The 19,251-nt window shown below is 40.9% G+C and overlaps 3 protein-coding genes across 3 annotated transcripts; 1 reads left to right on the forward strand and 2 right to left on the reverse strand.

Annotated features, from left to right (window-relative positions):
* The first annotated feature begins 67 nt into the window (after positions 1-67).
* Positions 68-3,480, forward strand: LOC114433408 (lysosomal protective protein). Its single transcript, XM_028401962.1, has 11 exons — positions 68-358; positions 613-724; positions 796-933; positions 1,012-1,170; positions 1,270-1,361; positions 1,651-1,735; positions 1,814-1,966; positions 2,045-2,187; positions 2,271-2,433; positions 2,519-2,608; positions 2,684-3,480. Exons 1-11 carry the CDS (start codon positions 189-191, stop codon positions 2,765-2,767), a joined length of 1,389 nt encoding a protein of 462 aa, XP_028257763.1. The 5' UTR covers positions 68-188; the 3' UTR covers positions 2,768-3,480.
* Positions 3,481-3,485: 5 nt separating this feature from the next.
* slc38a7 (solute carrier family 38 member 7) lies at positions 3,486-9,367 on the reverse strand. The gene is made up of 12 exons (XM_028401963.1): positions 9,317-9,367; positions 8,112-8,505; positions 7,753-7,806; positions 7,247-7,391; positions 6,672-6,813; positions 6,488-6,586; positions 6,325-6,382; positions 6,113-6,227; positions 5,792-5,939; positions 5,209-5,408; positions 5,063-5,114; positions 3,486-4,973 (listed from the first exon to the last, which is right to left on the reverse strand). Exons 2-12 carry the CDS (start codon positions 8,364-8,366, stop codon positions 4,871-4,873), a joined length of 1,371 nt encoding a protein of 456 aa, XP_028257764.1. The 5' UTR covers positions 8,367-8,505; positions 9,317-9,367; the 3' UTR covers positions 3,486-4,870.
* A 294-nt stretch (positions 9,368-9,661) lies between these two features.
* On the reverse strand, positions 9,662-16,612 carry got2b (glutamic-oxaloacetic transaminase 2b, mitochondrial). The gene is made up of 10 exons (XM_028402465.1): positions 16,455-16,612; positions 13,504-13,660; positions 13,032-13,160; positions 12,881-12,940; positions 12,639-12,800; positions 12,151-12,255; positions 11,824-11,974; positions 11,284-11,449; positions 11,018-11,168; positions 9,662-10,871 (listed from the first exon to the last, which is right to left on the reverse strand). The coding sequence occupies exons 1-10, from the start codon at positions 16,535-16,537 to the stop codon at positions 10,749-10,751; spliced, it is 1,287 nt and encodes a 428-aa protein (XP_028258266.1). The 5' UTR covers positions 16,538-16,612; the 3' UTR covers positions 9,662-10,748.
* Positions 16,613-19,251: the final 2,639 nt, after the last annotated feature.

A 19,251-nucleotide genomic window follows, 5' to 3' on the forward strand; every position in this document is an offset into this window, starting at 1 on the left:
GTTTCCGCGTAAAATCAGGCACTGATCACGTGATCTGACGCAGCAGTCATATGACGTCCCTGTTCACGCGGTGGTTTGGAGTTATTTGGAGGAAGTTAGTGGCCTGAAGCAGCGTCGTTTCCACGCGAATTTGATGAAAGGTTCTCTGTAGTTTGATTTGTTTGTTGTCAGGTGTCAGAGCTGCAGCGATGCTCGCCGGTGTCTTTTTGCTGTGTTTGCTCTCCGTGGTTCAGCTCGGCTCCCGGGCTCAGTACGCACCTGATGAGGTGACGTACCTGCCAGGTATGACGTTCAAACCGAACTATCGACAGTGGTCTGGTTACCTCCAGGCACGACCAGGAAAGTTCCTCCATTACTGGTAAGAAACAGTCCAGTTCTTTGAGGCCCAACACATGCTGCACTTCTACTAAAGTACTTTCTCTTTGTAGTAAGGCATCCGGTTTAAATCTTTCCCTCCATGACAGACTATAAGAGAGATAAATATGTTTATGAAATCAAAAAAAGTTAATCACAGCACAACAAAAATGAAGTGGTGGTGATACATACTGATACATACATACCACATCCTGGCACTGTGGCCTTCCTTATATTGAAGTACTACATCTCCTGCAGGTTTGTGACATCTCAGAGGGACCCAGTCAAAGACCCTCTGGTGCTCTGGCTGAACGGAGGCCCCGGCTGCAGCTCGCTGGATGGATTCCTGTCAGAGAATGGACCATTTCATGTGAGCACGCTCACTGTGTGCATACCCTGTGCACTGTATTCAACTAATCCAATGTTAACTCTGCTTTTCAGGTGAATGATAACGGAGCCACGCTGTATGAGAACACATTCAGCTGGAACAAGATTGCCAACATGCTGTACATTGAATCTCCTGCAGGAGTAGGATTTTCCTACTCCGATGACCAAAAATATGCAACTGATGATGACCAAGTGGGCAACCATTCATTTTGGAAAAGCAAACTTAGAAACAGCTGGACAATATTTTAAAATAAAGTATTTATCTTGTAGGTTGCTGATGATAACTACAAAGCCCTGCAGAGTTTCTTTGCCAAGTTCCCAAACTTCACTAAGAATGAGTTCTTCATCTTTGGAGAGAGTTATGGTGGGATTTATGCACCGACACTGAGCCTGCGTGTGGCTACAGGAAAAGCCTCCATCAATTTCAAGGTGAGGTGCTTCACATCTTTCCGATCAGAATGCAGCTTCATGATTACAGTGATGTTGTTTCTTTTATTGTTTTAACATGAGTCCATGTCGTTTGATCAGGGTTTTGCAGTGGGAAATGGTCTCAGCAGCTTCGATCTCAATGACCAGTCTTTGATCTACTTTGGTTACTACCACGGCCTCTTTGGAGAAGTGTGAGTGTATTTTGGAATTATTGCTTGTATTGGGTTTTTTTTAATCACATGAGAAACATGAGTTATTTTATTTACATGGATGCATGGTCATATCATCAAGTAATAAGAACAGTGGAAGTGTTTCAAGGTGATAAGCCAGTCAGTGTCCATGCTGCTTTCTGTGTTTTTATGTAAAAGACAGCAGTTGAAATGTGTCTCATTTCTGTAGCTATGCAGAAGTAATCTGTCTTCAATCGTTGCACAAGCTGCACATTGATTGATGCAAAGATTGTTGCTATGCTCTGTGCAGTTTGTGGCGAGATCTCAACATAAATTGCTGCAACCAGGGACACTGTAACTTTTACAACTTCACTTCTGAGGCCTGCAAGACGCAGGTATGTGGCAAATTTACTTCAGCATTTCTGGTGCTACAGGATGACTCATCGAAGTTTTACTTCCTTGTCTCTTTTTAGGTGAGTGTGGCTGCTGGTATTATCTATAATAGTGGACTTAATGTGTATGCCCTTTACATGGACTGTATGGGTCGCAGCAGCTCGCACAGAAGCTACGACAGGACCATGAGTCATCTGTTTAAGAACTCCTGGAAACACTCACACACCCAGAAGGTGACTGATCCTCTGTTTTAACTACTCCATGAGTCTGTGTTTTATCTTTTTTTGTGTTAATGATAAAAATCCTTGAAGATTTCAGGTGCCTCTGTGTCTATGTCTTTGGGTGAAGTGCCTCCCTGCATCAACAGCACAGCCCAAATTAACTGGCTGAACAGAGGGGACGTCAGGAAAGCTCTTCATATTCCAGACACTCTGCCACCTTGGGACATATGCAGGTATAATAAAGCATTTAAATGGTGTTGCTGACTATTAATCCACTCTGTGGCTGATGTTTGATCATATGAACTGTTTGTTGCAGTGATCCCGTTGGAGACCAGTACAAGACTCTGTACGCAACGATGAAGGACGTGTATCTGAAACTGCTCTCCCTGGGCCTGCGGTCACTCGTGTACAATGGAGACACAGACATGGCCTGTAACTTCCTGGGAGACCAGTGGTTTGTGGAGGGCCTCGGCATAAAGGTAGTGTTAATAATATTAACTGTAAGCTTGTTAATTATCCATAGCTATGGGAGGTGTTTAACTGTATTTAACATGTCTTTCACAGCCAACCACTAAGTACCAAACCTGGATTCATGATGACCAGATTGCTGGCTTCTATCAGCAGTTTGGAAACATCACTTTTCTCACAGTTAAGGTAAGTGTTGATGTGTTTGCATGCTTGTTCTGTTTTTCTGAAATTCCTGGATAACTGTTTTTCTGTGTGTTTCAGGGTGCTGGTCACATGGTTCCTCAGTGGGCGCCTGGTCCAGCGCTTCAAATGTTCCAGGCTTTCATAACAAATGGCAGCTACTGAGCCATGATGATGATGATTCTGTCACAATCCTGCACTCATTACTTGTCAAATGAAACATTTTTCTCAGGGAAAATCAGGTCAGAGGGAAAATAATGGTCTTATCTGTAGCATTTACTCAGTGCATGCAGTTCACTGTGCTATTCTTTGGAAACATTTTGGTGGGAGTGCATCACCTGTATTGGATGAACAGTGTAGGAATTGTTTCAGGTTTCACATATTGTCTACACTGTCACAACCAGAGTAAATGTTGCTGGTGTGTAAAGAAAAAGTGCCTTTAACCAGTCAGTACAGAGTTTGATGGCATCTAGTGGTGAAGTTGCAGATTGCAGCTTACTGAATACTACAGAAATCCTCTCTGTGGCCAGTGAACACAATACAGAAGAAGGCCCTCTGTAGAGCCAGTGTACTATATTGACACCATTTTGGAGGGGAAAAAACACAGGAGGGCCAACATGATGTGTAAAAGGATTCATACAGTGTTCATCCAATATGGAACAAGTCAGCATGCTCACCTTTTTCTTTCTTTTAAAAAAAAAAAGCCATAACAGAAATAATCCAGTGGTGTCTTTCAGTTTTAAATCTACACTTTGTGAATAATCAGTTAATCTGTTTTTCACGCTAACATTGACAGTTTTTACCAAAATAATTGTTGTGAAGGTATTTTTTTTTTTTAACTTGCCGACAATGTTAATGTATCTGATCAAAACTGCAACTCCACTTGAATTTGTCTCTTTTTAATAAATGTTTTGTTGTATTGGTAAACAATGGACTCTGATTTATTCATACATCTTAATTGCAGTTCGTTTACTGTATCATTAGTAGGTTCCTAAAACATCACATTCTGAAGTCACTTTCAATGATTCTGATTAACAGTTGCTTTGGCAAGAAAAAGTCTAACAGAACTCATAAATGATGCACTTATGATAACATAAAGTTCTGCAGCACTAAAAATGGCACAAAATAAACACTAAAGCTAAAAAAAAAGAAGCACCGTCACTAGCTTCTTAAGAGGAGATGATGTCACTCTGTTCAGTCCAGCAGATTCACTAGTACAAAATAACTGCTTTACTGGTAAGAAAACAAGCCCTGCTACTTCCTTTGTCCCTCATGTTCACAAAATAAGGTTTTCATAAAGCTCCAAAAACATTTATGAATTAAATTTTAAATTTACTACAACAGATTAAAAAAAACCTTTGTGTCAGATTATGTTGCTTTTGTAGCTTCGAAGAGAAAAAAAACCTAACAGTCCTCCACACGTCTGTAGTGTTAAACATTTATCATTTTGGATAGATCATACTTTGCTTTTAGGGAAAACGTTTGCATCCTGGCAGAATGACATGACGGACAATGAAGGAAGTTGGGTTTTAGACAGCGTGCACCGTTTGGCTATAAAGAGCCAAGCTTAACCCAAAACTCCATTCTTAAACCACCATGATAATTCTGCCATTTTAATAAAATATCTGACACACTTAAAAATTAATAAATGTTTAAAAATGTCTTCCGTTAGTTTGTTCTGTCCCTACAGCTGAAAATATTTCATGTCACTCATTTAGAGGTACTTTGTCAAACCAACAATTCAGCTTGAACTGCCTGATTCTCTAGTCACTCATTAAATATGATGCATTTTGGTGTATTAACATACGGCTCGGTTCAATGTTACATTAGCAAAGACATGCGATCAGAAGCACCAACATAAAGTCTGAACCTGGATGAGTCACATGGTGGCATGTCAAGTTTTATCATTACCATCTACTTTGACATGCAATTTAAAATACACAAATTGACACAGCTTCCATCATTAAAATCTATTTGATTTTAAGATTGTTCTGTACACAGTCCCTCAGGTCTTGTAAACAGATGAGGAATGAGTCATCCATACAGGGTTCAGAGAGCAGAAATCCACCCGTGTCCTCAAAACTTCTGATAAAAACTCAACAGAACATGAAAGAGGTGTCCAAAGTCACTTGACAGCTGAGCAAACAGCTCTAAAGTTTACCCCTGGCATGGAGCAGACTGACATGATGAGCAGTAGTGGTCTTGATTCTTCAAATGAGCAGCACAGGTCTGAGCACACCCCTGTCCTCTTTTCAAACTAAATGTTCCTTACGTAACAACGTCTTGATAGATGGAGTTTGTTGTGGTGAGGCCAAAGATGAACGCTCCCAGAGTAACCATGACAACACCAAAGACCACCAATACATGCCAGCTGTAACACAGAAAACCAACACTGATTATGTAAAAACAAGGAAATAATTTTGCTAATCTTAGCATTGTGAAAAGTAAGCAGCATCTCACCTTGTAGATCGGCTTTCTGTCTCCGACAGCTTGGCTTGCATCAGACACAAACCTGTGACATTATAAAAACAATGGATAGGTCTGTTAATCAGAGATCAAACATTAGCTCACTTAAATAAAACAGCAGACACAGTATGCAGTGTTACCTGGGAATACAAAGATAAAACAGGCTGCCAATCCTCCAATCAGTGAGATCACCCGGCCAATGTCTGGGATGAAGAGGGCGAGAATGAGGGTGATGACAAACCACACAAGCGTCTGCAGGATCCTCCTCCTCTGCTCACGGCGTACACACACTTCCACCTGTTCACCTTGGAAACGCAGCCAAAGTCCCTCTATAACTGCCCTGTAAGACACATGATCACAGCAGAGTGCAGTAAAATGAGGATATCTAAGCCACACAATAGGAATGCCTTTCTCAAGCTAAACTACACAACAATGCAGTTTCAATCTTGTGTTTACTACACAAGATTGATTGATTAATACACGTCAATTCTGTGACATACTCAAGAAGACACAGGCCTTTAATTTTGACTAATCAGATCTCATGCACATCCAGTAAAGTTGATGTGATCACTGTTTTTCTGGGTCATGATTTGCACTCAAATCTGTATTTGAGTGTATCTCAGTCCACCAGATACTCTCAACATGTTTAAATGTCTTACTAAGCACATTTTAAATGCTTTTATGTGATGTAAAAATGCAGCTAAATGGCATTTATTTTCTGACCTGCCACAGAAGTGTAGAATGGGGTAGGAGGTGACCACACAGATGATGATGAAAGCTCTCGCAATGGCCACTGCGACATCATCAGGAGGGTACGACATCAAAACATCCTGACTGACACTGGAGCCAAATGTCAGGAAGCCACAGACACCTGATCAGATACATAAGGGTGTGTCTTTACACTGACATTTTAACCTTCTGAAACTGATTAGGATCATGTGAGACAATTTAGTTTGATTGGATATTATAAATATCCTAGAGCGTTTCACAAGTCAACAGAGGTGCTAATCAGTGACACCACACGAGCACACACACTGACAATACCTGTCCCTGTGTACACAAATAGGCAGATTATCATGCTGAGGGTGACGACAATTCCCCATGGTTTGATCTCTTTCCTTGTCATACTGTTGAACACTGGCACACAGCTGACATGGCACTGCAAAGGACCATCAAGAAGAAGACCAATATAATTCATCAAATTATGAAAGGCATCTCAATGTAATGGCTCAAATGATACTCAAATGATGATATACCTGGAAACCAAAACATATGGTGGGCATTGCATTGAAAACTGCAGTCCAGGAAGCAGAACTGTAACACACACACACAGATAGCAATTCAAGCAAGGCAAGTGAAGAAGATGCCGTTTGAATAAGCTGGTGAACATGGTCAAAACAACAAGTAATCAGGACTCACCTGGTGGGAACATAGCCTGGAGTCATGTCTTTATCTGGCCAGATGTACTTTATAATGATCACAATGGTAACATACCAGGTACCCATCACACTCAGTGCGCTACAGTGACAGTAACAAGAAGTGAACATTGTGCAAGCAAGTAAAAAAAATCCTGAAAACGAGCTGTTAGCAGACTGTGCTGTACCTGGCATACTTCTGAAATCCAATCTCTTTAGGAATGGATAGAGGAAGAATAATCAGAACCGCGGTGATGGTGATGGTAAATTTGCGGTCAGTGTACCAGTGACTGACTATATCATCCGCTTCATGAGCTGTGGCAGCAATCACTGTAACAAAAAGCAAGAAAGCACAGAGAGGGAGGCGGTGAGATGGACTGCATGCAGAGTGTGACACATGGTAGAGAGTTAGCAACACAGATCATTCTGTTAAAGTCACAATCACTCTATCCACTTTAAAAGGCAGAACATCCCCAACAGGACAGAGCAGGATTTACTGTGTCAGCACCTCAGCGCAAGATGTTACAGCAGGTCACATGAGTGACACATTTTCTGAGCATAAAAAAAGCTGAGTGGTGTCATCCTCAATGCTCTTTGCCCTTATCAATGAAGGCACTGGCTTTTTGTAAAACAAAGCTGCAACACTAAACATATTCCTTTGCTCAAACATACCACAGCTAAATGTAGGACAAAAAGTAAAGTCCACATAAAATTAAATGTAAAATAAGAGCAAAGATCTTCTGACAGACACAAATACACTTACATCGCTCCAGCTGGTCTCCAATTACAATAAAGAAAGCAATGCAAGTGCCAAAGGTGTAGATGGCAATTGCTACTTCACACAAGATGCCTGTGACTTTCCCACAAGTGGCTCGTACAACCTCCTGATAGGTGCCTTCATTACTGACCTGCAGAGACCAGACAGACAATTAAACACATGCGCTGACAAAAGACAATATAAACATTCTGTTCATTTTATACAGCTGCAGCAGAAATGAGTAGGGATGATGTGTGATGTGTTGAGATAGATATCTGATACCTAAGCCTTTCATTGTAGGTACATTTTAGGAAGACACAACTGTGAATATTCTACTTGTAAAAATAGGTTGATCAGAACTACAACATAAAGAAGTTACTGCATAAAACTACACACAACACAAAGTAAAAACATTACATAAACAATCAACTGGTCAGAGTTATACTGCTGCAGAAATGAGTGAAGAAGTGAGAACCAAGACGCTCAGGAAGTGAAACTGAAGCAACACAAACCTGGGAGCAGTAGCCCAGGATCACCAGCCCACTGATTATGAAGATCAGCATAAACTGTAACACAAAGAAACAGAAGCAGCACATTATGGTGAGTCTTGTGATTGCCTGAAATATAAGAACTGCAAAAATAATTGAAGTGGCTTTTAAGAAGCAGCAGCTAGAAGCTGGCTACCCTCAGATTGATTAGTGTCATCTTGGTGTGCAGGGTCAGCTAGTACAATGGCTAAGCAAGAAGAGAAGAGTGGGGGAAATTATCTTTATTTATGGCCAATCATATCAGAGGATGTGTGTGTTACATGAGACAGAGTGACCTGTAAAAGGTGTTTCTGTGTTATATTGTGTTACTGATGTTTCCTCACCATCTGAAGCATCACTCCAGCAGTAACTCCTCCTGCCATATTGAAGGCTGCAGGGAAATTGAGCAGGCCGGCCCCTAGAGCTGCATTCACTACAATAAAGACAGCCCCCAGAGATGACACGCCACCCGTCCTCCCCCTGTCTCCATCAAGATGCCGGACAGAATCCACACTGGGGCTCTGCAAGAGCCATGCCCTCTCTCCAGAGTCATTGCTGCCAACAGCACCCCAGTCTTCAACATCGGTGTTAATCGCCATGAGTCAGATGAGGAAGTCTGAGTCTGAACTCAGCTGCACTTGAAGTCTTGTGTTTTAATCTCCACAGCAATCAGGAGACAGCTGTTGTTTCTCACAGTTATCAGTGATGATGGGATGTCGCTTCCATTCTGTGAATGATCTGTAAAGAAGCATTACCTGGATTTACAGTTATTTGTACTGGAAAAAAATATATAAAATAATATTTAGTGAGTATATTATAAGTAGAAACTGTGAACTCATTCTGTAACCCATTCCTGTGATTTAATTACAGTGAATCAGACTTATTCATGTCATTTCCTACATGCCTCACATGACAACCTGCACTACTGGCCTCAGCAAGTCTTAGGTCAGGAGTTTCGGATCATTGGCAGAAGCTGTGATGAGCCACTTCCTGATATGTTCCCAAAAGAGAGTTGTGTCTGGCCGGATGCACCACAAGTGACTGAATTCAATCACATGTACTTTAATAACCATAAATCTTAATGCAACACAGCTTTGGCCGACACTGAAACTTCACCGGTGAATCTCTCCATAAGTCACAAATGAGCTTAAACAACATTTACACAAACAGTAAAAAACAAGTAACTCGGCGAAAGTAAAGAAGCGAGGTGATGATGCCCAAAGACGACTATTTAATTTACAGCAACCTACACACCATCTGCTGTGTCCGCGCAATACAGGTACCCCACCTTATTAATGTGCTTAGATTAGTGCTTTTCTTTTCGTTAAGGCAACAATAACATTTGTCAGCGCAACCATGCCTATTGTTGTTTTGTTCTACAATAGCTAGCTAGCAAACGACTCACCAAACAGAAGACAGCAATCAAGCCTAAGCTCATTCACCAAACAGGACACACATTAAAATATCTCTATAACACTCTACCTTATTTACATGTACTTGAATGTCGCTGTCTAGTTATGTAAAAGAATAAAAATGCTGATAACACTACCTTCTGCCTCCACCGCAGAGAATGACTGAGCCATCCGTGTTTTGGCAGCCGATGAGCATGTGACAGACGTCACGTGACAAGGAATCTGAGTCTTGTGTTGAATTATGGGTATTGTAGTTCTCTATTTCTTCTCAGCGAGAGAGATGGTATTTTTAAAGGGTTAAATAAATAAAACATCACTTCTTTATTGGGTCACATTTTTTATACCGTTATTTAATATTCGATAAATACCTGTCCCATGTGTACTATGATAATTATAAAAATAACAATCATACAATTATTTAATAAGTTGATCATAAAATAAATGCAGACTGATGGCACAAGGAGAGAAAACAAAACACAAAATAACAAATCAGTACTCTATGATGCTTTATTGTTTGTTCAATACGGTACATTACCGATGACCCATGTTTTATGACAGAATGTGAAACAAGGAGGCAAAGTACCAGAAGTTTCAGAAGTCTTGAGCAGGCAAGCCGCTCATTTTAAAATTGCCGTCCGTGTCAATGATGAACCGATTCATACACCCAAACATGGTATCTGAGAGAATGAAGAGAGAATATTTCCTAATGAACTGTTGTGTTCACCCACCCAGGCAGCCCGTTCGTCTTTATTCCCACAACAACCTGAAACTATGACAATGAATGTATCGCTTCTTTGAACTGCAGATAAACGCTTGTGATGTGCTCTTCTTGTACAGGCGTTGAAAAGGACCAACTGAGAGACTGCTGCACTGTGACCACCTAAAGCCAAATTAAGATCGACACATCCGTCTGGAAAAGTACTGAATACAGTGGATGGGTAAGTAAATTCCAGAGATAACTAAATTACTGGATGATTGATTAGTTCACATAAACAAGTGAACTGATAACCTGATTGTTGATACAGTAAAACCCAATGACAGAAATCATGTTCCAGTCACATCTTGAAACTCAAGCAGTGCCTTACATCTTATAAAGTGCTACAACTGAACCATTAAAATTAAAAACTCACATTTATTATAGGCTTTCACAAAGCAACAGAGAGCTCATCTTTCACGTAAAACTAGCTAGTTTGACAATACCTGATGCTGGTTCCTTTAAGTTTAAAGCAAGTGGGCCCACAGCAGACACAGAGCGCACATTTATGAGGACACTAGTGCTCAGCCAACACTTCTTCCACACAATAAATAAGCAAACGAGCTCAATCATTAGAGGAAAAAGAAACCTGTGTTTTTCATTTAGGTTGGGGACCTTGTTCACTGAAATGTAAAACAGGAAACAAAATAATGTAACCAGAAAATGAACTGTTTTGAGTTGAAATTATGACAATTGAATCAAAATCAAAATAAAACTATTATTTGTCTAAAGGTGGAATGGAGGAGACAAGAGAAAGTGACACATTAAGCTCCTCTTCAACGCTGCTGCTTTGATTTTATCGCTCTCCCACCGCTTTACTTGGTGACTGCATGGATCGCCTCAGCCAGATAGCCCACGTTCCCAGAGGTCACACCAGCCATGGAGATTCTGCCATCCTTGGTCATGTACACTGAAAACTCCTTTGTCAGGCGTTCAACCTGCAGAACGAAATTCAACAGGTGGATATGACACATGTGTCAATTCTCATTCACCTCACAGCCACACTGCATTCATAAATCAACTCTTTTATTGCCAACAAGGAGATTTTATGTTAATTTGTTTGATTAACATTATTGTGTTTTACCTGTTCAGGCTTGAGACCTGTAAAGCAGAACATCCCAATCTGGTCGATGACATGCTGCCAGTTGTGACTGGAACCATGCTTTTTCAGACCAGCCACCAGCAGTTCTCTCATCTTAATAATGCGGTTAGCCATGCCGTGGACTTCCTCCAGCCTGTGGCAACATTAAGACAAATACGTTGTGTGCATAACAATAATGACGACAAGCAGTATTTTTACAAAAATCTGGTTCAGGTTTCTGTTTATAAAAGCATCTGAAAGGCTGGTACCAAAGTGCGCGCAGCTCTGGTGTGTTCAGAATGGTATTTGCAATTCTGGCACCATTCATTGGTGGGTTGGAGTAAATGGGTCTGATGAGGATCTTGAGTTGAGACTCCACTCTCTTGGCCTCTTCTGCGTCATTGCACACTACAGTGAATCCTCCCACACGTTCACCTGTCAACAACAACATTCAGATGATAATTTACAGTGGGTCTGACTAAACTGTGAAATAAAGGAAAACTATTCATTTATTTTATAAGATCTGAACTCATGTCTTCAGGATACTGAAGGATAGGATACTAGATATTAATGTGTTTATATTTACCAGAAAGATAACTGCTGTAGAACATATTCTTTCACATACCCATTACCAATAATTATTACAATCAACTCCAGTGCTATGAAAGTCTGAGTGCATCTCTAAATAGACCACCTTGCACTATTAATGTTTTGTCACTAGGGGGTGGTAAAAACACGAGCTTAAATCTGAATTTTGTTTGGGGGACAATATCGTTTATCAGCTTTGTCTGTGCTGAATACTAACTAACCATAGAGTCCCATGTTTTTAGCGAAGGACTGGGACAGCAGGATGGTGTGACCCTGCTCAATGAAGTAGCGCACAGCCCAGGCATCACGGTCAATGTCTCCGCTGGCAAAGCCCTGATAGGCCATGTCGAAGAACACGAGCAGATTCCTTTTCTGTGAGGCGAGAAAGAACAACACAGAGACGCAGACAACAGTTAATAATAATTAAGCTGATTAAGTGTTAAGCCTATCAATTGTGGATTTTGAACCGTTAAAGACTTTGTAAGATAAGAACACATTTGGTCAAAATGTTACTGAAAAGATTCTCACTGATAACAATACTCACTTACCTTCGCAATGTCGGCAATCTCCTTCCACTGCTCAGGCCTGGGGTCCACACCGGTGGGGTTGTGGGCACATGCATGCAACAGGATCACACTCTGCTCTGGGATTTTCTGTAACAAAGAAGGATTTCAGTTTATCAACCTATGATACCAGATCAACTGTGCTGCTCCCAATCAAGATAATATAGCCAATTACTTCACTGACTTAATCAGCTACTTTCCCTGAATACATTGTACAATCATTAACTTGGGCCTTCCTAACCACTACATGTCAACTTAGGCTTGGTTCCGTGTGTAAGTTTATTTTTAAGCTCTGGTCCCCTTAAAAAATGTATGAAAATCTTTAGTTTTTGGTTGACTGATAGCATGCAATTTTAGAGACTTAAAATGATGCCAAATCAGACTGATTTCAAAAATACTTTCCTTAATATCAGCTTTCACTCAAATAATCTTGTCACATGTATCTCCTGACTATTTTATCATTCATCTCTTACAGAAATATCCTCGAGCGCTCCTTTGAAGTCAAAGCCGCAGGTGGAGGGGTCATAATATCTGTATGCTTTGAGCTGCATCCCAGCATCTCTAAAGATGGGTGTGTGGTTTCCCCAGGAGGGTTTGGGCAGGTATACATCACGTGGACCCCCATGGAATCGAGACTGTAACAAAGAAAGACTTAGCGAGGTAGCCAGCATAACCTAGATATTGTATGTTTGTGACCAATACAGGAGAACCTCACCAAAAAGTTGGCCCCGATGCGCAGGGATCCAGTTCCTGAGATGGTCTGGACAGTGATGCTCTGTTGGAAGAAGGATGCTGCTGCACTGATTTGGAACCATCAGAACTGTTGTGACACTTATTTAAATGTGATTAGTAAACACACAACTTACCCTGCCACTCTTCAAGACCTCATTATCAGCACCAAGAGCCAGCTGGGCGCAGGCCTTGTTGAATTCCCCAAGACCACCAATAGGAAGGTACTCCTTATCCAGCTGTTTGGCTGCGATCATAGCCTCTGCCTGGAGGACAGGCAAAAGACATCAAAATGTAATGTTCTAGTTGTATGCATCAAACGTTTATGTTATACTCAACTTGGATCAAAAAGGCACTTTCTCATGATGATAAGGCAGAATATTCCTAACTATTGCCATTACAATGAACTGAGTGGATGTTTACAGAAGCAGAGCCCAGGATGACAAAGGAAGAATGTACCAAAGAGAAACCTCAAACACCAAAATATAAGGCTTCCAACTCCATGACTAAGGACACTTACATCTTATTGTGTAGTGCTGTAGATAACTTTATCATCATAACTGAGACTCACTTATATAAATCTGTTACTGCAGGGTTTGGGGACAGTACCTTGCGAACACAGCTGAGGACAAAGGGCTTGCCCTGGTCATCCCTGTAGGCTCCCACTCCCAGGTTCATCTTCTTGGTGTTGGTGTCTCTCTTATAGGCCTCTGTCACCCCCAGAATGGGATCAGGGGGACCCATCTGCACTCCGCCCCACCATGAGCTGCAAAACCAAAACAGCAAAACAGATCAGAAGTGATGATGCTGAAGAGAGCCAACACAGGCAACACAAAAAGGCTTGTCTGTTCTGGAACTGACAGGGTCATATGAACTGCTGGTTCTTATGCTTGACCTTAGGTGACACTGATTGCACTACTTTACCTGTATTACCCATGCTCCTGTAACATATTGTGGTCATAATCCTCAAGCTTAATTCCTCATGTGACCTGAGGAGACCACACTGACATAGAAAACATGAACAACACATGCTCAGGGAGCACAGATTTCATAAAGCAAAGGTCATAATCCATTCAGAAGGTCCCAAGTCCAAAAACATGAACTAATCTGGGTCTAAAATGTTAACAGCCTCTTAAATCACTTCATTCAGTGACCACATTCCCTCAGTAACAACTTCCAGAAAATAGAATGAGCATGCTACAAGAGAGATTAGTAAGTATAAGTAAGTAAACCGGTCAGGACTGAATGTAGCAAGCTCCAAATTTTAAAAGGTCATATAGTCTAACCTCTTGACCTCAACCTGACACAGTCTACAGCTTATCATGCACACAACAGTGATGCATACTCTGTCAGACGATGTGATCCACTTCCAGCTTGTACAAAGACATGTAAACATAACGTCTTTAGAAGCGAAAAAACGGACAGCTGATTTATCTAAGATAATTGTTTTAAATAGGTTTCTTTCTAATCGATTATCTACATGCTTGTGTCTGAGTGATGGTTAAATTAGAATGTTATCACACAACTTCAGTCATTGTGTGTATGAAAGAGATGTGTAACATTAATGTCACTGACTGCACACACCAACACACAGCCACTCATCTGCTCGAAACACTCCCAACACGCACTTGTCTTTATCTCAGGTTTCTTCAACTGTGTAAACCCTCTAGACTTTGCAGCTAAATTTAGGACAGAACACTCTGCAAAGGGCAACAGTCACCAATACCCCAATAATAATACTCAGTTGATTTATTAAAGTGAGACCATTTGCTGAATGGAAAAGGTAACTGACTATAATGTATTGCAATAAAGCAGCAGTGACAGAAAACACCGTTGTGAAGCTTGTAATGCTGCCAGAGCAGTATAATTCTTCAATTTATGGTGCTGTTGTATTCTAGATGAACCTGCTGTTATCACCACTCCTTATGTGTGGTTCACCTGTGAGTTCAAGATTAGACAGGGCTTTCAGATATTTATTGTAAATGTACAACATCAGTTTGTAAGTATATAGTATAAATTAATTTACCAACACTACGGTGTATTTCTTGACTCAGAATGGGCCATTATAGGCAGAAAACTGAGCAGGGTCAGTCTCTGTGCACTAAAATCAATGTCTCTTCGTTTTTTCTTTTTTACCCTGATGACAGATTACTGACTTTCACATGATCAAGAATGCAAATTATGCACACACACATAACTCAAATGAACTAAGCTACCGGAAAAAATAAATTTATTTTAATACATGAGGTCTGGTGCCTGAAAGTCAGACACTGTATTGAAATGTTTTTGATTGCTAGTATTGGCCAAATGTCTATGCACACAATACACATTGTTTTAAGTTGTACCACTAACTATAAAAGCAAATGTATACTTTTAATTTGGGCTCAAGTGCTCTCAAAATATTTGTTGTGTGAACACATAAAGAACCTTTGAACAGCTGGAACTAGCGTTTATATAAACATCAGGGACTGTCGAGTTATCTGTGATCAATAGACCAAAGACCTCTAAAGCACAGGGTGGGATTTTTCATATTGAATAATACAGTTTGATTAGTCGTGTGCTTTAACATGAGACACAAAGCAGACACTATGAAACTCCCACACAGACAGAAATACGATAGGACCAGTGATCAATAACGAAACCCACAGTCACACCTGCGAAGATACAAATATAAAGAGGAAGAAGTTGGAACTATCTACATTTACACACTCTATGTATTTGTCATTAGTAAAAGCAGCAAAAAAGATCTGAGCGAATTTGTCCTCCAAGCACGCCCTCAAAGGACACACCGGCAGTCCACTGGAATATTAACCAATCAGCCATCGAAGGCGGGATGCGATAACCAATCAGCGTGCAGAATCCCATCAACTACGACAAGTCAGTTAGCTCAAACCATGCGAGGGATTTGACAAGTGAAACTATCGCGAACGTAGAAACACAAGAAAAGCTGTTCGAAGGAAGAAAAAGCATAAAAGCGAACATCATGTCGATATAATCATAATATAGTAATAATATAGTATTGTTGGCGGAGCGGTTGTAGGCGTGATGTTTTTCTCTCACACTAACCGGTGACTGTTGCACAGAACTTGTGCTAACTTGACAGACCAACGTGACTTTCATCATCTGCACGCCTCATTGAGAGAAACGTAAAGCTATCCTCTAAATTAGGTTCGCTATAGGAGCTATTGAGACTGTCTACATAAACAAGTGCTGTCCAGTGAAGATAACGAGCCATAAAACTTACATTAACACTGATTGGCTGCGTTTTATCCACAGAGGCTAACCGAAGCCGACAGCACTTCAGGGCCTGCTAAAACCATTTGACCCCTGTCTAGGTATCGCTAACCAGCTATCAGGGCTAAACTACTGACACAGCAACGGCGCCTAAACATGAAAACTGAAGGCGGAGCGTGCCGTTCACGTTAACCTTCAAAATAACGGGCTATCCGCTGGTTGAGCTAGCAGTAAAACGTGACACTACGGCGTTAACTCATCAAAGACAGACTCCGCTTCATTTAAATATGTCCCGGGTTAGTTCTGAGCATATGACATGTGTTTACCTGTTGCGGATGGACAGAGCACCCAGGGACGGGGAAATGTTCCCCAGACAGTAGATCACCTTGTTGGACTTGAGAAGGGCCATAATTGCTGCGCTTGGGAGTCGAGCCTAGCAGGATGTGGACGGATGTGAAGGACAGACGCGACCACGCTGCTACGCTTCGATTACGTGCTGACATCAGAGCAGCCCGCCGCGGTGCAGCGTCAGCGCGGATAAATACGAGTAAAACCGAGTTTGTAATCTGGTTTGTAATCAGACTGGTGTGGATGGGACAGACATTGGCACTAATGCAGTAATTAAAAATTAAATCAGTCACCAAACATTTATTAGTCATTTAAAGAGCTGGACTGGTCGTACATAACGAGGAATACCAGCTGATCTATCACCCCTGTGTGCATGTTTACCTAAATTGTATCCTTGTTAGCGTGATGATTATGTCATGATAAAAAAATCCGCCTGCATTCAGAGCAGAGCCAAACAGTGAATTAAACTAACGTTTGCCCATCTACTGCCCCCTATGGTAGTACATTCAACTTCCCACCAGATGGAAACCTTCTCTTTATTTTAACTTGCACAATGCTGACACGAACTCATTGTTTCTCCCTCAGCAACAAACCAGCCACGCAAATTAAAAGAAACAATTGAATCACGTCAATAATCATCACACCACTCGCTCTGTGGTTCACAGCTCTGTGTCTAAATAAGTAATATCCTGATGTTAAGGATGTTCTGCAGTGAAGCAGGTTTTTATCCTCTCAGAGGTTTGCAAGAACATCATCACTTTCAGTCTGGAAGCAACCTGGAAGAGCATCATACAGCAAAGCCTGGAAGTCCATGAAACATTTTCCTGTTAGTTGACAGACAGCGGCAGCTTCCACTGGCCCACTAACAGAGGCTTCCATGTGAAGCTGCCACTGTGTGAAGGAGATATGGATACTTCCAACAAACCCGTCAAAGAGAAGAGCAGAGATGAAGACAATGAGACTTGTATTTTTTAATTCAGGAGTAACACAGAGTGTGTTTTTTTCCATATTGTAGCTGGGGGTCAAATGTCTGAGTAATTTGAATACACACACATCCAAATATAAACTCAAGTTAAAATAAATTTAATCCAAATCTCAAAATATTTCTCAAGCACTTTAGCAGTTAATCCTATCCCTGAAGCAGAACTGAAGTCATTCTACATTTGTCCTTAACCCACTTTGCTAAAAGAAAATGATGACAGTTTAATATCCACTGATGAAGAGGAGTAGGAGGTTCAGGAACCGCAGAGCAGAGCTGAGAGACGCATTAAAATGAAAGAGCAGCGGAAAGAGAATAAAGGAAACACTGATAAGAGAGACGTGTTTGACTGTAATGCTGAGTGATGCTTCACAGCTTAATGTACATGTGCAAAAAGGTCCTTCAAAAACACTGTGTGTGCACGAGCTGCTGCTGAACTCACTAACCAGTTTTTTGTTTACATAGATGAATTTTAATACACACACACATTGCATTATAACAAAAGAACATGGGTGTCTTCTCCACTCACTCCTCACCTCTCACTGTGGGGTTATAGGTTGATAGCTTGTGTGATAACAGACTGCTGTGATGATGAAATGATGTGAAGCAATGCAGAGCACCCGTAGACATTACATTTTGTTTCATATAACGTTCCATTAATAACACTTTTTGGGGATTCCATTCTGTGCCCTGTTTGCTCACAGTGATCCATAACATCCAGGTTAATTTGTCCAGTTCTAATTAAGGGATTTAATTAATCCATACATGATGTGTTTTTATTCTGTATTTATTGCTTCAAATACACAGATACCTTCAGTGTGTAGCTGAAGGTATCTGTGTATTTGAAGCAATAAAAACAGAATGTTTCTGTGTATTCAAAATACAAATCAAACAAAACATATAATTGCATGTCAGTGTCACCATGTACAGAAAAAAAGCACAATAAACAAAATAAAAACAAGCTGCTTTTCTCACTGCAGGAATTTCTGTAAAACAAGAGCAGGAGCTCCTTCTAGGGTTTCTGCTGTGCAGCCTGCTGTCGAAGGTTTGGTAAATGAGACACCAAGACTCATTTACCAAAGTCATGGTCCTGCTTAGGTGGTTGGCTGGTTAAAGTTCAGATAAGTCTCCATGAAGGAGTCAGTGTTAATTAAAAAACACATTAAAAACACCCACTAATGACATTTGTCTTCTGTGGGAAAGACAACAATTGGCATTTATTCCGAAGATCTCTGTTACGTTGATGGAGAGGTTTTTCTATCAGCATATTTTTTCATCAAGCAGTGTGTTGACAATTAAAGAGCGAGCACACAGAAACAAACACTAATATATGCACATATTTTCTGACACAGCATGAAGCATCTGCAATTAATTCTGGAAAAGGGGGCACAAGTTTTAATATAAAAGTGTGTCTGAGCTGTGCATCAGATGCACTGTCTTGTCCAGACCCTCACAGAAAGAAAGAACACACACACACACAGACTGCTTTTAGATTCATGACCATTGTATCAGGAAGAAATGAAACTGTGTCCACCATCACTGGTGTGTGTGTGTGTGTGTGTGTGTGTGTACAGCTGTACAAAGGCTAAATTACAGAAGGAATCTCATCTGCTTGTCTCATTCCTCTCGCTGAGTGGGACTGATGTGTGTGAAGGAATCAGAGCGGCTGTAACTCTCTTTTTCCTTGTTGTCAGCAAGTTAACAGTCTAATCTTCCTCTGTGTGTCCTGTGGTTGTTGTTGTGTGTATGTATGTGTAGGACCTTGAGTATTTGCCGTGAGGAGGTGAGCACTGTAT

This window comes from Parambassis ranga, chromosome 3, assembly GCF_900634625.1.
Source record: "Parambassis ranga chromosome 3, fParRan2.1, whole genome shotgun sequence".
Taxonomy (NCBI): domain Eukaryota; kingdom Metazoa; phylum Chordata; class Actinopteri; family Ambassidae; genus Parambassis; species Parambassis ranga.

Excerpts from the sequence above, each read along its gene's own strand:
- LOC114433408 (XM_028401962.1), top strand. The coding sequence starts at position 189 with ATGCTCGCCGGTGTCTTTTTGCTGTGTTTGCTCTCCGTGGTTCAGCTC. Across the intron at positions 1,362-1,650 it reads CACGGCCTCTTTGGAGAAGT|TTTGTGGCGAGATCTCAACA; the intron begins GTGAGTGTATTT and ends TGCTCTGTGCAG. Across the intron at positions 1,967-2,044 it reads AACACTCACACACCCAGAAG|ATTTCAGGTGCCTCTGTGTC; the intron begins GTGACTGATCCT and ends AAATCCTTGAAG.
- slc38a7 (XM_028401963.1), bottom strand. The coding sequence starts at position 8,366 with ATGGCGATTAACACCGATGTTGAAGACTGGGGTGCTGTTGGCAGCAAT. Across the intron at positions 7,807-8,111 it reads CTGGAGTGATGCTTCAGATG|TTTATGCTGATCTTCATAAT; the intron begins GTGAGGAAACAT and ends TTTGTGTTACAG. Across the intron at positions 5,115-5,208 it reads TTTTATCTTTGTATTCCCAG|GTTTGTGTCTGATGCAAGCC; the intron begins GTAACACTGCAT and ends ATAATGTCACAG.
- got2b (XM_028402465.1), bottom strand. The coding sequence starts at position 16,537 with ATGGCCCTTCTCAAGTCCAACAAGGTGATCTACTGTCTGGGGAACATT. Across the intron at positions 13,661-16,454 it reads GCTCTGTCCATCCGCAACAG|CTCATGGTGGGGCGGAGTGC; the intron begins GTAAACACATGT and ends TTGGTTTTGCAG. Across the intron at positions 11,169-11,283 it reads CCAGAGCTGCGCGCACTTTG|GCTGGAGGAAGTCCACGGCA; the intron begins GTACCAGCCTTT and ends ATGTTGCCACAG.